At 59.3% G+C, this 18,977-nt stretch overlaps 1 protein-coding gene across 1 annotated transcript in view; it reads left to right on the forward strand.

The window, feature by feature from the left end:
• The window catches only part of LOC115299942 (collagen alpha-2(VIII) chain-like), a 20,175-nt gene extending 5,058 nt beyond the window's left edge, over positions 1–15,117 (forward strand). The window contains exons 4-30 of the mRNA XM_029949494.1: positions 2,150–2,274; positions 7,199–7,234; positions 7,573–7,605; positions 8,053–8,085; positions 8,192–8,245; positions 8,883–8,924; positions 9,272–9,331; positions 10,064–10,093; positions 10,168–10,200; positions 10,509–10,538; positions 10,622–10,654; positions 11,484–11,519; positions 11,712–11,744; positions 11,829–11,864; positions 11,944–11,976; positions 12,083–12,118; positions 12,418–12,519; positions 12,750–12,794; positions 13,076–13,117; positions 13,235–13,267; positions 13,710–13,769; positions 13,853–13,882; positions 13,960–14,019; positions 14,172–14,285; positions 14,536–14,580; positions 14,679–14,732; positions 14,960–15,117. Coding sequence (XP_029805354.1) covers positions 2,150–2,274; positions 7,199–7,234; positions 7,573–7,605; positions 8,053–8,085; positions 8,192–8,245; positions 8,883–8,924; positions 9,272–9,331; positions 10,064–10,093; positions 10,168–10,200; positions 10,509–10,538; positions 10,622–10,654; positions 11,484–11,519; positions 11,712–11,744; positions 11,829–11,864; positions 11,944–11,976; positions 12,083–12,118; positions 12,418–12,519; positions 12,750–12,794; positions 13,076–13,117; positions 13,235–13,267; positions 13,710–13,769; positions 13,853–13,882; positions 13,960–14,019; positions 14,172–14,285; positions 14,536–14,580; positions 14,679–14,732; positions 14,960–14,985 — 1,294 coding nt within the window. The 3' untranslated portion in view covers positions 14,986–15,117. The remainder of the gene's footprint in view (positions 1–2,149; positions 2,275–7,198; positions 7,235–7,572; positions 7,606–8,052; positions 8,086–8,191; positions 8,246–8,882; positions 8,925–9,271; positions 9,332–10,063; positions 10,094–10,167; positions 10,201–10,508; positions 10,539–10,621; positions 10,655–11,483; positions 11,520–11,711; positions 11,745–11,828; positions 11,865–11,943; positions 11,977–12,082; positions 12,119–12,417; positions 12,520–12,749; positions 12,795–13,075; positions 13,118–13,234; positions 13,268–13,709; positions 13,770–13,852; positions 13,883–13,959; positions 14,020–14,171; positions 14,286–14,535; positions 14,581–14,678; positions 14,733–14,959) is intronic.
• The last annotated feature ends 3,860 nt before the right edge of the window (positions 15,118–18,977 follow it).

The raw sequence follows: 18,977 nt of genomic DNA on the forward strand, positions 1-18,977 counted from the left end.
GGAGGCGGACCGCGGCAGGGGCTGTCAGGGGGGCAAGGGCTGCCGGGAGGAAGTGCCGGCCGAGGGCCCTCAGGACCGGTTCTGGGCTCACCTGGACGGGTGGGAGGGACGCGGTCCAGCAAGGTCCGAGATTCCGGGTCGGCAGAGGCCGCAGAAGCCCCCGGCGCAGTCAGGCGGGCGGGGGTTCTGCGGTCGACTGCTCCCCACGTCCGAAGGGAGGACTCTAGGAGGGGAACGGCCCGTGAACGCGCTCAGAACCAGCTCGCGCCAAAAATTCCAAACCGGCCTCAAGGCCCCGCCCAGGAACGCCTCTAACCCCGCCCCGCCCTGATGCCGCCCAACAGAGGCTCCCAGACTGCCGGGGCTCCGCCCCCGACGTCCCAGCGTGCGCGTGCCCGTGTCCTCGCCGGCTCCTCAGGTGGTGCCCTCTCATTGCGCAGGCGCGACGTCTCTGCTGTGGCGGGGGCGCCGTCTGCGATGTGGTGCTCACTGCTGAGGCGTGGCGCGGGGTGTGAGCTGCGGGGTGGGCTTGTCCCGTTCGGTTCCCAGGATGGGGACGCGCCGCTGGACCCCAGACCCGCTCCCACGGCCGTCGCTGGGCTGCCTTAGTTTTCTAGACTCTAAAAGAGGCGGTCTCTACGGTTTGCCTCAGAAGTGCCTCAGGAGGCGGTCACTCGGACGGGACGAGACGTGCCTGCGGCCTGCGGGTCCCCGCGGCGTGGAGCGCCCTGCGCTCGCTGGCTCCCCCTGCCTGCCGTGCACGCACCGGGATGCTGGACAGTGTCCCCACCCCCGGGAAGCCCTCCGGGCTGGCCTCAGCCACCTTCGAGGCAACCCTCAGTAGTCTTTGGATTTGAGACTTGAGCTCAACTGCGTCCCGCCTCCGCCCCTTCGTGGCCGAACGACCTGGGGGACGCACGAGGCCTTTCTCCTGCAAAAACTGAGCTGACGAAGCTCCCGCGCGGAGCTAGAGGTTTAAATGGGATGATCCCCTTCAAGTTCTCAGCAGGGAGCCCGGGCGGAGCAAGCGCTGGTCCCTAACAATAGCGCGGCTCGGGGGTGCGCCTTCACGGAGGGGACCTTTCATCCGTTTGACGGGGCAGAGGGGTCACACTTCCAGGCCACCTTCTCTAGAACGCTCCCCAGCGCGTCGCATCTTCTTTCCCACCTGATTTTCGCATTACACGTACCTCTATCTCAAATTCTCTCCTCTAGCTGTTGGTTTACTTGTTGACCACCCATCCCCCAATTTTCTGACAGGTTAGGGGTCCCAGCCCATGGTGGTGCCTTCAGCGAACGCTCCAGTTTGTGGCCGGCAAAGGAGGGTCTGGCCTGCAGGATTAGGGCCTGAGACCCAGAGCTTCTCTGGGGGCTGTGCCCCCGCCCACCTTCCACACACCCTCCCTTTGCATTTGCATCTCTGGCAGCCACAGCCCCGGTGACTCAGGCTGGATCCTTGTGAAGGCCCCCAGCTTGTCCCCAGGAGGCCTGGGGAAGCAGACAGGCCCCTCTCCAGCTGCCAGCCCCTCCTGCGGGAGTCTGAGTCCCAGGGCCTCTGCCAGCTGCCCAGTCTTGAAAGCCTGATATGCAATGACCTAAAAATAAATACTTTTTTTTAATTCGAAAATATACTTCCAATGGAGATTTCACTCTGTGGAAGGACTATAATATGAAGTTAAGTACAGTTAGTCGGTAAGAGCGTGGGCAGTGATACAAGGAAAACAAGGCTCTTCCCTGCTTTGCCACTCAAGCTGTGCTATAATGAGCAAGTGGCTTTATGTCTCTGGATCCGTTTCCATGGGAAGAGATTGGTTCCTACCTCCTAGGGCAGGAGCAGTAAATAAGAAAATGAATGTGAGGGGCACCTGGGTGGCTCGGTCAGTTAAGAGTGGATTTCGGCTCAGCTCATGATCTAACGGTTGGTGAGCCCTGTGTCAGGCTCCTTATGATAGCGCAGAGCCTGCTTGGGATTGTCTCTCTCTCTCAAAAATAAATTAATTAATTAAAAAAAAGAAAGAAAACGTGAACGGCTTAGTTCAAGGCTGAGCAAGTATACAGCAGGAGCTTACTCATTGTTTCATAATAACAGAAACATTCTGTCAACTGTATAGCGTTTTACAGGTATCACAGCAGCCGCCTGGGCCCAAAGGACGTTCCTGGTGGAGAGGGACCACAAGTTTCTAGACCAAGGAACTTGGCTGGGGCTCAGTCCGGAGGAAGCCCCCCATCGGCCGCGCCTGGGCGCTGGGTTCCCGGCGTCCCGCCCACACCCAGGTGAGAGGCGGCCTGAGCCCTGCGCCCCCGTGTGTCCCATTGCCGCAACAGCACCGTCACCCAGACTTCCCCTGGCTCAGGCAGGCATGGGGCCACAGAACAGGAATAACGTGAGTTAAGAAAAGCAAGGAAACGATGGCCCAACGGCAAACGTGGCTACCCTTAGGGAGAAGAGATTGTGAGGGGCGCTTCTGGAGAGCTGGCTACCTTCTGTTTCTTGACCTTGGTGCCAGCAGCAGTAGCTGGCTTTTGTTTATGTATTTGTTTTGAGAGAGAGAGCATTAGCAGGGGAGGGGCAGACAGACAGAGAATCCCAAGGCAAGTCCGCGCTGCGACCGCCCACCCCGACGGGGGGGCTCAGTCCCGCAAAGCGTGAGATCATGACTTGAGCCGAAATCAACATTCGACTCTCAACCAATTGAACCACTCAGGCGCCCCAGGAGCTGTTTGTTTTGAGTATGTGTTATATTAGACATGTCTGTCCTCTGCACGCTTCTGTGGGCTTGCCCTCCTTCAAGCTGGCATAGGTTTGAATAAACTGGCAGGTGAGTGGAGGGAGTTAACAGGCCAGCTTTGCACTGTGCAAGTGCCTAGAGGTGCCTGCAGAGGTGTCCTAGCGGCACGCAACGCAGGGGTCCAGGCTCAAGGGCTGTCGGGTGGGGGGCTAAGAGGGTGACCCGAGGGGACTTCAGCACAGGTGCAGGTTCAGAAGGCTCCTGCGCCCCTCCCCCCACCCCCCCATCTGTCCTCCACAAATTCCTCCTGGGGCAGGTGCTGCTTTGAGCAGCTGTCTGTGGTCTCTTGACAGGCTTTGCCATTTTAGGCGACACACTTCCTGGGCTTCTGCCTTGCCCTTTCAACACCCAGCTGTCACCTTGCCCTGGGCCCTTAGCCCTGACCCCTGGAAGTTGCTCCTCTCCATGTCCCCTGACACCCAGGAGCAAAGGGTACCCGAGGCCCGGGCCCCATCACAGGCTCTCCCAAGTGACCCATTTGTTCTCAGAACAGCCTGGCCTAGGCAGGGCTGGGGTGACCTGAGGGAACTGGATGCGTGGGGTGGCGGTGGTGGCATTGCAGGGGCCAAGGGATGCCCAACTGGGTTCAGCCCTGGCTCTGAGCAGCATCAAGCTGGCCCAGGGCCCCAGGCTGGCTGGCATTTTCCACAGGCCCATGCCAGCACCCAGGCAGCCTGGCAGTGGCCGTGGGTCCCAGCATTCCCTTTGGCAGTAGCCTAGCAGGCACTCAGCCTATACCTCCTGCATGGCCCCTCCTGGTCAGTGCTGACCACATCCTGGGCCAAGCTCCCCTGGCACCCTAGGGGGCGAGCCTTGTGTCTGGGTCTGTGTAGGGGGCCCGTAGTCATACGGGCTCTGATGCAGACACGATGGGCCTAGAGTGGCATAGGGTGGCCAGAGAGCACTGTAGTGTCTGGGGTGACTGGGCCCGCTGCCCGCCCCGCAGCGTGTGGTGTGAGGGTGGAGGACCGGACCCCAGGAGCCCTGCGGACTGCCAGGCTTCGAATCGCAGGGCCATGCTTAGGAGTTGTAGAATCTGGGCTAAGTCCTTTCTCTCTGCTCATCTCCGCGTCTGTAAAGTGGGGTAAGAAGTAGCTCCCCGCAGCTGCCCTGACATGATGGAACTGCTAACGTCATCCTTTTAGAGGAAAGAGAACGGACTCAGGGCGATTGGATTCTTGCTCCAGCTCCCCAGCTGAAGCAGGGCACTGGGCTGCAGGGACCCCGTCGGAACACAGGGGCCTTATGTGTATGTGGGGGGAGTGGGCGCCAGGGGCATGTCCCTGGGTGCAGCCAGGATGTGGGCGGGAGAGAAGGCAAAGAGGGAGGCACAGGCACATCTCAGTGCTGGGGGCCCTCCCAGGGAGGGCGCACCTCGTAAAAGCCCCGCTGTCCACTGTGGGCCTTGTGGTCCCAGAAGCCTTATGGCACGAACACCACTGTGTTGCCCGCTCCCTGCCGTAGCCCCTCTCTAGGCCCCTACCCTGGCCGGCTGTCCCCTTAGTTAGAGGTGCCAATAGGGGCTGGCTGGGCAGGGGCCAGACCTTCAGGTCTGTGTGGGGCCTTCTGGACAAGGGCTCAGGGGGCCTGAGTCACTGCCGTCCCTAGCCAGTCCCTAGCCAGCTCAGCGGAGTTTCACTGTTGGCACTTCCCAGGCCTGTGTCTCCTGTCTCCCCTGCTTGGCTCCCCACCAAGGCCTCATGTCAGGCCTGGGCTCCACCCCAGGCCGCCTCCCCAGAAACAGAGCACTAACTGGCCTCTGGCACCCTTCTTCTGGTCCTGTCCCCATTCCACCTTAAGCAGTGCCTCCCACCCCTGCCAGCACCCCCAGAGGTAGAGCCATGGCTGCTGGAGCTGGCAAGGAGACAGGGGTGAAACTGAGTAGGTGGGCCCCCACCAGGCCTTCAGGGACAGTGAGGCTCCCTGGGAATCACCACCTCCTGTAGAGGGGAGGCCGGGCCCACTCTTGTACGTGCAGCTTCTGGTGGAGACAAAGGCCACCTCCTGCAGTGGTCTCCAGGGTTAGACGAGCTGACGGCCTGGCTCTCCCTGTGGACAAGCGGCCTGTCCTAATCCCGCACCTCTGGAGCGCTGCGCTCTCTGTCCCCCGGCTCTCTGTGCAGCTGAGTAACTCTTGTGGAGTTTCCCCTGCCTGCCACCCCCACATTTCCCTCCTGGCTTTCCCTCCTCTCCGCCTGTATTTGGGCTGGGCCTGGGGTGCCTTCCTGCCCCTCGCCAGCTGCTGGGTGGGAATCTGAGCCCCCGAGGCCTGGCGCCGGGGCCCCAACCCTGTCGGGGAGAGGAGCCCTAGGGGCCAGGTGGGGGCCTGTCCCGGCTGTCAGTACCCATGATGGATGAGGGGTGGGATGGGGAGAAGGCCAGGGCTTGGAGTCATGCCACAGATGGCAGTGGAGGCTGGCCCCCCTGGGGTTGCCAGCAGAGCCTCTGCCACACACAGCTGGGGGCCTGGGCCAGAGCCCCCACCCAGCTGGGGTGTTTAAAGGCTCAAAGGGTGTGTGCCTTCCTATTCCACTCGGCATCATGGGCACTTGGGGCTTCCCTGCAGCTCTTTTCCTGCTCTGCCTGACTTCTGAAAGCCTGCAAGGCGGTGAGGGTGCAAGGCGGGCAGCTGAGGTCACTGAGTTTGGGTTTGGGGGACCTAGGCACAACCCTGGGCCAGTGCTGGGGCTCCAGAGAGAGGGAGGTTCGGGTGTGTGAAGTCTGCCCTGGGCAGGGTTCAGGGACAGATGCCTGGGTCCCGCTCCCTCTCCATCTCTGGAGTCCCCAGCCTGAGTCAGCACCTCCTTGCTCCCCAGGGCTACCTCCATTGTCTCCGGGCCTAGGGAAAGGTAAGTGGTCCCTCCTGGCACTGGGGTCAAGGAAGAGGGCCTGGGTCTCTCCCTCAGGGGTCTCAGAGCTCTCTGTGGGGAGAGCCCCAGATGTTCCCTACCTGGTTCTGAGATCCAGATGTGGGCCCCAAGAGGGCACACATCCCTCCCTGTCTTCATAGCAGACCGTCTTGTCCAAGGGCAGGAATGAGATGGGGCGTCAGAACATCCCAGAGGCGGGGCTTGGAACTAGGTCTTCAAGGGAAGCAAGCTGGGACAGGGAAGGGGAAGCACAGCCTGGCAGTAAGACAGGGCAAAGGCCTGGAGGTGGGCGGGGGGGGGGGGGGGGGGGCACAAAGGGGCCCGGGGACTATGGGAGGAAGGGGAGGCAGTGTCACCGAAGGGCCTTCATGCCAGTGACCTGTGGGGTCTTCAGGGTGCGGAGACCAGATGTACCTGAGTGGCAGGAGGGGAAGATTAGGAAGTGGGCGCCAGGAGGATGAGATTTCCAGGACGGAGGCATCCAGAGATCCGGAGGCATCCGAGCGGAGGGTAGAGGCGGACACGCCCCTGCGGAAGGTGCAGGGGGATCTGCCCCAGGGGTGCAGCCCGAATATCTCCCTCCAGGCTACTCACCTGGCTCTGTCCTTGCCATTTCTGTGACCAGAAGGGAAACTGAGGCCCAGAGAGGGGTTCCACTGTTGCTTGCAGAGCAGGAGGCATGATGTTCAGGTTCAGACCTCTTCCCACTCCTAAGTTCACCCCCTTCTCCTCAACCCACAGGCTTAGGGAGCCCCAGTGGCTACAGATCAGGTAAAGCTGGGTTCAGGGGTGGGCAGGGAGGGAGCAGCTGTGTCCTCGGGACAAGGACGAGGCTCCCCAGTTCTTGGCCCCTCCTGGCCCCCCAGGCTCAACTTCTTATTTCCCCCACTCAGGCTACGGCCCCCCCAGTGGCCTGGGAGCAGGTGAGAGATGGGCAAATGGGATTTTGGGGTTGGGAGAAGCAGCTGCCCCAAAATATGTGGGGACAGTGCTGACCCCCACCCCCACCCCAGGTAGAGAAGCAAACCAGCGACCCCTGGTGGCAGATGTAGGTCTCCTTTTCCTCCTGCACACATTCCCCTCCCACTAGGAATCCATCCAGATTGCTCTGGTGTCATCTCACCCCTGGACCCTGCCCGGGGCACCCCCAATCTTTCCTCTCCCTGCTTGTTCTCCATGCTGCCCCCGCTGAGCCCCACTCCGGGGCCAGCAAGCACGGCTCGCTGCATGTCCTCTGAGCGAGCTGGGGAAAGAGGGGAGTGGGCTCCAAGGCTCCCTTCCTGTGCACCACGATGCTGTCCCCGCTCTGTGGGATGGACCGAGGAGCTGAGTTCCCATAGGCCTGCTCAGAATGACTGGTAGGAGGGAGCAGGGGTCCTGGGAGACCTTAAGAAGGGGATACTGGGGCCCTCACCTGTGCCCTGGGTCTCCCCTGGCTTCGGTGGGGACGTTCAGCCTCAGAAGCCAGGGGGGCCCTGCCCAGCCCCAGCTGTGTCTCCCACCTTTGTCTCAAACCCCGATCTCCGTTTGTCCCTGCAGGATTTAGGAACAGGAACGGCCTGGGAGCCCAGCCAGGTGAGAGTGCTGGGTTGGGGGGGTGGGGGGTATTAGTTTTCTCTGCCTCCCTCCTAGGCCTTGGGGGAAGGGTCAGGATTTGTTAAGGATTGAGGGGGCAGATAGGGAGCCTTCTGATTTGCTGTTTCCGGCTGGGTCTCAGGGCCCTGTACCCCTACCCCAGCTAAGCCCCAAACCTCCCCAGTTCATCCCTTCTTCTCCCGAAGGGCCCTCCAGCTCAGAACAGCTACCAAACAGGTAGAGGTGGGCCCAGGGTGATTGGGAGCTGGCACCAGGATTCTAGAGGTGCTCCTGAAATGGGATCCGAGGCCCTCCCTTGATCCCTGTCTTCCTCCCAGGCATTGGAGGGGGTGTGAAGCCCCAGAAGCCAGGTGAGCCCCCCACCCTGTCTCTCCATCTCTGCCTTGCCCCCCCAATTATTCCCTTATTCCTCTGTGACTCCCTCCTGCCCTGTCTCCCTAGGGTTTGGGAACGGAAATGGGCTGGCAGCAGGGGCCTTCCCAGGTGCGGTCGCCCAGCCAGGTACAGGGGTGAAGCGGGATGGGGCTGACATGGGGCTGACGAGGCTGGGTCAGCATCAGGAGTATCTTCTCCCCTGCTCCCCTGGGGCAGGACTAGTGACTTACCGGAAGTGGAGGAGGACCAAAAGAGCTCCTGGTGTCTGGCTTGGGAAGGGGAGAAGGGCACCCTTGCTTCACCCCCACCTCAGCTGGACCCCAGAAGCCCCCTGCCTCACCCTGTAGCTCAGCATAGCTAGGGAGCCCCAGGAAGAGGCTGGGTCCTTGGGATTCCCTCATCTACCACATCTTTCTCCCCAGGTTTCGGAGGTGGTGTGAAACCCCAAAAGCCAGGTGAGACACCCCCGCCTCCATGCCCACCCTTCTGCCCACCTGGCTCTCTGTCTGGTTCCCTTTGAAGCCCAGTCCTCCCTTATTCCATCTGGCTCTGTCTCCCCAGCATATGGAAATGGACTGGTTGCCAGTGCCTTCCCGGGGCTCAGAGCCCGGCCAGGTGAGGACACGGGGAGATGGAGCCCTGGGAGGGAAAGGGGGTGAGGGTAGAGCTGGAGCCCGGGAACCAGTAGGGGGGAAAGTTGTGGGGAGGGGCTCAGCCTCCTTCTCTCCCCAGGCCTGGGAGGGGGATGCAACCTGAGAAGCCAGGGGAGGGGAGAGTAGCGCATGTCCCCGGCTCAGGCGCTGTGTCACCCTCCCAGGGGCTGCTCCCCTCATTAGGCTGCTGCTGCCACTCCTGTGGCATGAGCCATGGTCTCAGGGAGGGCCTTCCAGACTTCCAGGCCCTTCTCAGGGCCTGCTTCCTGCAAAGAACAGTTGTAGGACACAGAGGTCCTGGGTGAGGGCAGCATAGAAGGCGGTGAGCCCACCCCCAGCAGCCACATTGGCCCAGCTCCAGCCCTGGCCTCCCTCTCTCCACAGGCCCTGTGGCTCAGGGACCAGGTAGGGGTGGGGGGCGGGAGCATATGTGTGTAGGGGTGGGGTGGTTCAAGGGAGCTCCAGGCTCCTTCACCTGGCCCCTGACCCTTTCTCAGGAGTTGGAGGGGGCGTGAAACCACAAAAGCCAGGTGAGCTGCACCCGGTCTCCTTTCACCCGGCCTCCCGGCCTCCCCTTACTCCCTCTCATATCTTCCTAGGATTCGGCACTGCGAATGGCATGGGAGTTGGAGCCCAGCTAGGTGAGGGTGCCTGGGCCAAGCTGGGCACTGGGGAAGAGCTAGGGGAGGTCAGGGACTGGAGGAGAGAAAACTGATTGCTGGGGGGAGAATGGGATGGGGTAATGTCCACATGTGGCTCCAGATAGATCTCGCAGCTCAGAATGGTGTTGGGCCACGCGTAGCCAGGGGGTGGGGTTGAAGCTGGGGGCCTGGGCTGGTCTTCGGGGTCCCTCGCCTGCTAGTCTCTCCCCCAGGCTTTGGTGGGGGTGGAAAGCCACAGAAACCAGGCGAGCCCCGATTTGTCTTCCTGTCAGCTGGCTCTGTCAAGTCCCACATCCTTCTTACCCTCTCTTGCTCTGTCTCCCCAGGAATCAGGAATGGGAATGGGCTGGGAGGTGGCGCCTTCCCGGGAGCAGGAGCAGCACCAGGTGAGGGCCTGGAGCTCCAGGAGTGTGGGGGGTCCCTGCAGTGGCCCAGGTGTAGTTAGGATTTTAGGCCTGACGGAGGAGGAGGGTCCAGGTGGACACACAGACAGTCCCCCCCAATCTCCCCCATGCCCCGTGGAGGGTGGCCAGGGGGACTAAAGCCACAGGAGCCACATGAGACCCACTTGGCACCGCCTCCCCCAGCCAGTGTGGCAGACAGCCAGGGCCTAGACTGGTGGGGGACAGGTCCCTCCAGAGCCTGGGCTGCGCTGGGGGAGGCCTGGAAAGGAGCATGACTGCCACAAAGAGGCCAGGGTACCCACCGTCATGGAACCCGAAGCATTTGGGGAAGAGGTGGAGGCCAGGGAGAAGACCCCTGGCTGAGGCCCACTGGAACACGTGGGTGCTTGAGCTGGGGCCCCCAAGAGGGGACCAGAGAGGGTGCAGACTGTGTAGACAGCTCACCGGGCCAGGCAGCAGGAGCTCGCGCTGAGCCTGTGGTAGGTGAGAGGAAGCGCTGTCCGAGTCTCCCTTCCTGGCTGGTTGACGCATGTGGTGGCGGTGATACCCGGCCAGATGGGACCCAGGCCGCGGGGGTGGCATTCAGGCTCCCCAGGGGGCTGGACCACAAGGGGGGGGGGTCAGAGACCCAAGGGGGTGGTGTGGCCGTGAATTCAGAGCCAGTCTTTGGTGGCGGGGGGGCGTGCAGAGGAGAGCCCTCTTGCTTTCCACCAGGCCCTGCGACCCAAAATGGCTCTGGACCAGGTAAGGGTGTCCCAGGGCTCCGGGGACACCCAGAGACGGGGACTGGACCCTCATCTGCTCCCTGTCTCCACCAGGCTTTGGAGGGGGTGTGAAGCCCCAGAAGCCAGGTGAGCCTCACCCCTGCCTGTCTCTCTCCACCTCCCCCAACCCCCCCCCCTCCGTGCCCCCAGGATTCGGGACCAGGGAACAGGCTGGGAGGTCCGCCAGGTGAGACTGGTGGGGTCTGGGGCCTCGTCTAGGCGTCCTGTCCTGCCTCCCTCTGGGCCTTGCGGAGGCCGAATTGGTAACTAGTGGAGGGAATGCTGAGAGAAAACCTCCAGGATTCCAGCTCTCCGGCTTGGCTGTGAAGGGGTGACCTTCACCTCTACCTCAGCTGGACCCCAAATCCTCCCAACTCACCCTTCCCCTCCCACAGGCCCAGCAACCCAGAACGGATATGGAGCAGGTAGGAGCAGGGTGGGGAGGACCCTGGGGAGGCCTGGAGATGGGGGCTGCCAGGTCCCTCACCTACTCTGGTGTCTTCTCCAGGCTTTGGAGGGGGCAGGAAGCCGCAGAAGCCAGGTAAGGCCTTCTCTGCCCCGCCCCGTGACACTGGGACTTACAGTAAGGAATGACTACTTGCTGTCCGGTTCTGGCAGGGAGCTCCTAAAAGCCTAGGAATTTCCTGAATGCCGAGGGCCTGGCCGTGGTGGTGCTCTTTTGTTATGTTAATGAGCCACGGGGGAGGGGGGCGCTGGTCGCCAGGGGATCCCACCCTGTGACTGGGTCCCCCTTCCAGTCCCACCCTGAGGTCGGGGAGGAGGCCCGGCTGAAGACTGAGAGGGTCACCAGGTGGCGGTGATTTAATCCGCCGGGCCTGTGTAAGGACGCCTCCGTAAAACCCCAAAAGGCCGGGTCGGGGGAGCTTCTGGGTTAGTGAGCACACGGAGGTGGGGGAGGCTGGGGCACTAGAAGAAGGTAGAAGCCCCCCAGGCCTTCCCACGTGCCCTCGGCGTCTCTCCCCTGCGCTGGTCCCGAGTTCGAGCCTTTCTAATCAGCCTGCACTCTAGGAAGTAAAATGTTTTTCTGAGTTCTGTGAGCTGCTCTAGCCAATTAGACCCCAAGGGTTCGATCTCTAGCCAATGGGCAGAGGCACAGATGACCCCCTGGGTTGGGGATGGTTCCTGAAGTGTGGGGTGGGGCACTGAGCCCCTAACCGTGGGATCTGAAGTCTCTGCTGGCGTCAGGACTGAGTCACACCCACACGGTCAGACACCCTGCTGGTGCTGGGGGGACATTCCAGAACGAATTGGGACTGGGGTCAGAATCGGGCCTGCACCTCTCTCTACCCCCAGGAACTGCTCCCCCTCACTGCCCCATTTCCCTTCACAACACGTATCCCATCTCCCAGTTTACAGGAACGGGCTGGGAGCCGGAGTCTTCCCAGGTAAGGGGGCACAGCCTGGTGAGGGAGGCAGGGGCAGGCCGTGGAGTGCTGGCAAGAGGTTGGGGAGGGCAAGTGGAGACAGGGAGGGGAGGAGCAGGCGCTGGGCCCCACGGGCCACGAGTTGGGTCCTGGGGAAGAGAAGGAGCAGGAAAGGGTCCACCCATCACTCAGCCCGTTTCTGTCTCTTCCCAGGCCTGGAAAGGGGTGTGAGCCCTCCGAAGCCAGGTGAGCCCACCCCTGCCCCTCTTCTGCCTTGCCCTGAAGTCTGTGCACCCCAGCCCCTGCCCTCATGCTTGCTCTTCCTCCCAGGATACGTGCCAGGCCCCGGCCTGCAGCTTCCGGCAGGTGAGTGCAGCGGGCCCTCAGGAGGGAAGACAGGGCTCCTTAGGAACCTGAGGTCTCAAGCCTCCTGTCTCTCCTGCAGCTCTGGGAGGGGGTGTGAAACCTCAGAAGCCAGGCAAGTGAGAGATCCCCATCTCTATCCTGCACCTCCTCCTGCCTCCTTCCACAACCTCCCCCACCCCAAAATTACTGCCCCTCACATCCCTGCTTTCTCTCTCCAGGATATGGCATTGGGATTGGGCCGGGGGCCCAGCCAGGTGAGGCTCCTAGAGCGGGGCTGGGGGTGAAGGGAGGTGCACCAGGAGGAAGGTGGGAGGGATGTTGCTGGAAGGCGAGGCTCTGGGTGCGCCGACACGGACACCATGTTAGATGGCTGGGTCACCTTGCCCCCTTAGCACTGCCGGAGCAGGGCTTTTTCTGGCCTAGCCAGTGGCTCCCCTTGAAAGCCGTGTCTGCCCTAGAAGTCACTGAGGGCTGGTGGCTTGGCCAGGCTGAGGCCGGGAGAGCAGCCTCGGGTGGGCACCGACTTGGGCTCATTGCCCTCCCCCCCATCTAGGACCCTGCAATGGGAGGGTCCCTCCAGTGCTGCTCCCCAGGCCTCCCACTTCGGGCCCCAAATCTCAGCCCCCTCCCCCAGGGCAGAATGGCAAGTTCCCAGGTCAGTGTGGAGAGGGGTCTGGGGGGCACCAGGCGGGGCTGGGTCTAGCTGGGCTGCTCACAAGCCCCCTGCCCGAGCCTGAGGCTGTCACAGAGCCACCAGAGGGAAAGCCTACACTCCTGAGACCCCATTACGGCAGCTCCACCCCCAGCCCTGGCACTGAGGGCAGGTGGCAGCACTCCTGACCCTCAGAGCCTAAGCTCACTCCCGCCCCTCGGCTTTCCTCCTAGCGCCAACGCCGGCCATCCAGTGGGGAATGAAACCTCAGAAAGCAGGTGTGAGTCTGTCTGCCCCCAGCCCCATGCCACATCAGGGTCACTCCTGCGTCATCCTTGTGCCCCAGTCTGCCTCAGCTGCTCAGGCTCCTTAGGGAAAGGAGGTCCCTCCCAGAGTCTAGCTGAGGTTCTCTTGCTTTCTAAGCCCATTTCTTCTGGTTCCATTCCCTGTTGATAGGGAGTATCCCTTCCTCTTCCTGAGAGCCCCTAAGGTCCATACTTGGCCTCTTGGGAGTTAGGGAAAAATCTGGGTCATCTCGTGATCTCCATTCTCCTCACAGGATACCAGGCCCCGAATGGTTACGGAGCAGGAACAGAGCTGGGTGAGAAGCCCCTCCCCCTGCCGCCCCACCCCCCCATCCCCAGCTCAGGAAGAGTGGAGGCAAGAGATGTTGGCTACCTCTGACCCCGCCTCTCTACCCCCCTTTCCTCTCTCCCAGGCTTTGGTGGCGGCCTCCAGCCTCAGAAAGTCGGTGAGCCCCCTGGTCCCCTGGGCGCCAGCGGCTGTCCCCAGCTGTGGCAAGCCCTCCTTGTTCCTGTCTCTTGCCACCTCTGGCTCTTCCCTGACCTCACCAGCGCACGTTTACCCTGCACTAGGCCATAATTATGGCCAGAAACAGGTGCCACCCTGTCTCTGGTGAGGGTAGAGTGTCAGACTGAGGCATAGCCCTGAGGTGGAAAGGGAAGCTGCCCAGAGGGAGGTCAGGAGAGGCTTCCAGAAGGTGAAACACTAGGGGTAGCACAGGGCTAGCCGGCTGAGGGTGGGGAGAATGTGTGAGGCCCTCCCTGAGCTGCTTCTGAGTCAGTCTGTCTGTCTGCTGCCCCCCCCCCCCCCCCCCGTCTCTCCATGAGCTGGTCCCCTTGGGCCCCTACCCCCAACACTCACCCAGTCTTTCTCCAACTTGTGTCTTGCAGGGTTTGGTTATGGGGATGGTCTGGGAGCTGGGGTCTTCCCCGAGGCTCACCCGCAGCCAGGTGCCTGGGGGAGCTGGGTGGGCTGGGCTGGGGAGTGCTGGGCTCAGGGGCTACTCCTGTCTCTGACCTTCTCCTTCCTCCAGAGTTCCCTGTGGCCAATGGCTTTAGGAATGGTGAGTCTGGGGCAGAGTGCAGGTGATGGGGGAGGGACACCCAAAGACTGGGCAGGAATCACCTGGATCTCTTGCAGGGTATGGGGAAGAAGCACCAGTGTACCCCAAAGTAGCAGCTCCAGGCCCTGAAGGAAATGGTAGGAAATAAGTGTTTCAGGGGTGAACCCTGGCAAGGGCCATGGGGGCCACGCCAAGTGGGCAGCGGCCTCTGAGGCCTTGGGAGGCCTGTGGCATCCTGGATGTCCTGTTCTGCTGGGGACAGGTGCCCACAGTAGCTCCCCTTCTGCAGGTCAGGCCCGGGCCCTAAGGGGCTCTTCTTGGCCCTCCATCCAGCCCTGGGCCCTTGCCCTGAAGCCTGGATATGGGGCTGGAGGCGCATATCCAGGGGTCGGGAGCCAACCAGGTAAGGGGGTTGTGGAAGGGCATCGTGGGGTTGTTCCGGTGGCTGTAGGGAGCTGCACCCTGGACCCAGGCCCACCCACAGCCCTGGAAAGAGGAATAGGACAGGGATGGGGGGACTAGGTAGGAGCGGATGGGGTTAGAGGAGGAGCAGGGGGAGCAAGGGACCCTGAGCCTGAACCTGGATCAAGTGACAGACTCTAAGTGAGGGCCACTGGGGACTCAGTCCTCCCACCTCTGTCATTTCCCCCCAGGAGCATACGGACAGCTGAGGCCAGAGCTGGGCCCTGGACCCTTCGGTGAGTGGCAGTCTCCCAGGGCCTGGCGTGAAGCCGGGGAGGGCAGTGGACTCACAGGTCCTCGGGTGACCTGGTGCCCTGGCTTGTCTGTGCCTTAGGCAGCCCTGAGGTGAAGAGAGGTGGCAGTGGCCCGCTGGGAAATGGCTATGGAGGTGAGAGGCGTCACAGGGGCCCTGTCCCCCACTTGCCCTGTGCCTCCGTCGTTGCCCCTCCAGACTGGCCTGGGGCCGGCCCAGCCCTGGGGAGGGATGGCAGCCTCTCAGGCCGCCTGTCGGTATCTGCTGAGTGACTGACCTTAGACACCAGAAGAGGGAGAGGGCTCAAGTCCCCTGGGAGGTGAGAAGGGTCCAGACCTCACCAGGGCCCTGCCTCCTCCCAGGCCACTGTTCTCTTGGAAAATGCTGAGCACCGAGGCCCTTCCAGCGCCCGCCCTGAACCACAGCCCGGTGCGGGTGAGGACGACCAGACCCTGGGGCTGCACCTCCGGCCTGGGCCCTCCTGCGGGCTGACGTATTAATAAAGACGGGCTTCCCTGTTTGCCTGTGTGTGCTGTGGTAGGGGCTCGCTGGCTGGGGGGCCCCGGCCAGCACCTCGCTCAGCCAGCCTGGAGCGGGGCATCACGCTGTCACAGTTGAGCGGGGAGCCGCAATCACCTTAGGGGACGTGTGCATTATTTTTGTCTAAATTTATAATCCATTTATGAGTTATTAAACTAAAAATCTTTTTCTTTCTTAAATTTTTAATGTTTTTATTTATTTATTGGTTTTTGTTTTTGTTTTTTGAGAGAGAGAAAAACAGAGCCTGAGTGGGGGAGGAACAGAGAGAGAGACAGAATCAGAAGCAGGCCCTAGGCTCTGAGCTGTCAGCACAGAGGCCCACACGGGGCTCAAACTCCTAAACCATGAGATCATGACCTGAGCCAAAGTTGTACACTTAGCTGACTGAGCCACCCAGGTGCCCCTAAGAATCTTTTTCTTTTTTTTTTTAATGTTTTATTTATTTTTGATACAGAGAGAGACAGAGCATGAGCGGGGGAAGGGCAGAGAGCAAAGGAGACACAGAACCGGAAGCAGGCTCCAGGCTGAGCTAGCTGTCAGCACAGAGCCCGACGCGGGGCTCGAACCCACGAACGTGAGATCTGACCTGAGCTGAAGTCGGAGGCTTACCCGGCTGAGCCACCCAGGCGCCCCAAAATCTTTTTCTTAACTCTTCACTTGCTTCCCAATCTTATTGTACTGATTAATTTTATAATTTGGATGTAAAACTCGCTTCCACATTCTTTGATTAATGCTCAAGTTAGATTATGAACTGACAGACCTGCCTTCCCCCTGAATGTTTAGCATGCCTTGGAAACCTGATGACCTCAGTTTCCTTATACACTTCAATGTACACACATAATCTCCTTGATCTACAAATCCAACCAGTAACTTCTTCCTAAGCACTTAAAAGGCTCCTGGAAATGAACAATCAGACATTTAATATCTCAGATTACTGAAGGCTTTCACACACCTGAAAAAGCCAGTCACTAATCCGCATCAGCATGAGTGCTACTGGATTGCCGCTTTTTCTGATCCCAGGATCACGCACCTTCTTGCGCAGAAATGCGGAAGCAAAGTACTCTGTGCCGGGCTCCAGAAGGGAGCTTGCACAACTGGGGATTGACCTGCTATTCCAAACTTTTACTCAGAGGCAGGCCAGGCCCAGAACCATCTCTCTGAGCCTCTGGGTCATGACCTTTTGCCCTTCTACGCCCATACCGCTTGCAACCTGGTGAAGTTTTATCTGGATGATTTGAATTTGATGGGATTTGGCAACGCAGGCAAGAGGAATTCTTATATTTTCGTGGCCTGATTTCCAAGAATAGGGTTTAGCTATAGACCAAAATCCACTGCAATGCAAGTAAGGCCTAAGGTTGGTCAGCTGTTAGGAAATTCTGTAAACATTGGAATTCTAGCCTCATTTTTCTTAGCCAACCTCATCTGATTTGCTCTATTTGGGAATCCTGGACTTTTCCTTTTTCACAGAGCTGCTAATTTTTTGAAATTATCTAAATGGTTGCAGGGTGGTGTTGGGGGGAAGCGACTAGGTGTCTCAGTCAGTTAAGCATCCAACTTCAGCTCAGGTCATGAACTCACAGTTTCTGAGTTCGAGCCCTCCATCAGGCTCTAAGGTGACAACGTGGATTCTCTCTCTCTCTCTCTCTTTCTGCCCTTCTGCTCATGCTTTCTCTCTCTCTCAAATAAATATTAAAATAAAATATCCAAATAGTTTCATCTCAACCCCAAGGTACAGACTAAATCACATCTTTTACTGGTGTTAGAAAACCACAAGCTAAAAATGGAGCCACTTAGGCCAAGTCCTCAAAGGGAAGCTTAGTCCCTTACCCCACGGCAGCCCCAGAAACACAGTCTTCACCGTCAGTCAGGGGTTTTCTGGTCAGCACCACGGGGGTAATGTCACGCGGGCCCTCCCTGTCCCACCCACAGGAAGAGGAGGTAATCCACCTAATTCTCCCCCCGTCCCCCGTTCCCCTCTAAGAGAAGGTGGCCCCGCTGTTACAATATTTTCTTTTGCTGAACGTTCTTGCCTCGCCCTCTTTCCTGTAAAAACCTACCATTCTGCCCGACTCCTTGCAGCTCCTCTACCCGGCGGATGGGATGCCATCCAGGTCATGAATCCCTTCAAGCCGGTTAGAGCTTCAGAATTACTCAGTCGAACTTCTGTCCTTTAACACAGATGAGAAGCCCAGGGGCCGCCCCGCAGACTCTGAGAGGGATGAGAGGGAGCCCTACCTCACCTAGAAATCTAGAAATGTGGTTTTTTTTTTAAATACGATTTGCTTTTGCTTATTTTATTTTGAGAGACAGTGAGCACGAGTGGGTGAGGGATGGGGGGGAGAGAGAGAGAGAATCTCAGGCAGACTCCATGCTCAGCAAGGACACATGACGCTGAGATCACAACCCGAGTGGAAATGAAAAGTCAGTCACTCAATCAACTGAACCACCCAGCCACCCAGGCACCTCTTACCTAGAAATGTTTTAATATTTTATTAAGGTTTCTATATTCCAGTTTTTTTAAATTTTTTTAAATGTTTTTTTTATTTATTTTATTACAGCGAGAGACAGAGCATGAGAGGGGGAGGGGCAGAGAGAGAAGGAGACACAGAGCGGGAAGCAGGCTCCAGGCCCTGAGCTAGCTGTCAGCACAGAGCCCGATGCGGGGCTCGAACCCAAGAACGTGAGATCTGACCTGAGCCGAAGTCGGAGGCTTAACTGACTGAGCCACCCGGGCACCCCACTATATTCCAGTTTTCAAGAGAGTGACCATCCTCTTTTCTGATTGTCATCCATCTGTCATTTATATCTTTTGTTAACAATAACACAAATGCTACATATCATCAAACTTCATTTTTTTTCAAATATGTTTTTAGGTCTATTTTTGAGAGACAGAGAAAAAGCAGGGGAAGGCAAAGAGAGATGGAGACCCAGAATCTAAAGCAGGCTCCAGGCTCTGAACATGGGCTGAACTCACAGTCCACAAGACCGTGACCTGAGCTGAAGTCAGTCGCTTAACCGACTGAGCCACCCAGGCACCCCAAACTTCGTTCTTTAAAGAGTTTTTATTTTTTTTAATGTTTATTTTTTAGAGACAGAGCGTGAACAGGAGAAGGGCAGAGAGAGGAGGAGACATAGAATCCAAAGCAGGCTCCAGGCTCTAAGCTGTCAGTACAGAGCGCGACACAGGGCTTGAACTCACGAACCACGAGATCGTGACCTGAGTCGAAGTCGGCTGTTTAACCGACTGAACCACCCAGGCGCCCCTAAAAAGTTTTAAAATACCTTTTTTTTTTTTTTTTTTTGGACAGAATCCCAAGCACAGGATCCCTGCGTCGTCAGCACAAAGTTCGGCTCAGAACTCCCATCTCACCACCTGGGGATATTATGACCTGAGCCAAAATCAAGAGACGCTTAAACAACTGAGCCACCCCTAAATTTTGGTTTTTAATTATCTTTTCTTTAAGATAATTGAACGGAAATCTGCATTGGTCTTGACGCACGTCCAGGTGCCTCATTTCGGGACCGCTAAGCGCAAACTCCAAAACAGTAGACCCACAGTCTCGCCTCATTGGCCGCCTCGGGCTTGCGGCGGCTCAGCCAACGCTAAGGCCAGGTGGGGGCGCCAACTGCGCGTGTGCAGCTCCTGGTCTCGGGGTGGGGCCAAGGGCACCGAGGGGCACCGTGATTGGTTGAGACCGTGGGAGGGCTGGAAGAAGCCGCTGACAGAAAGCGCTGCCACCTCTGATTGGCCGCCAGGAGTAGCTCCTTCCAGCCGGCGGGACGGACGCGAAGGCTGCCAGCGCTCTAAGCCGTGATAGGCAGGGTCGCCCCCCGCGCGGT

Source organism: Suricata suricatta, chromosome 8 (genome assembly GCF_006229205.1).
Source record: "Suricata suricatta isolate VVHF042 chromosome 8, meerkat_22Aug2017_6uvM2_HiC, whole genome shotgun sequence".
Taxonomy (NCBI): Eukaryota; Metazoa; Chordata; class Mammalia; order Carnivora; family Herpestidae; genus Suricata; species Suricata suricatta.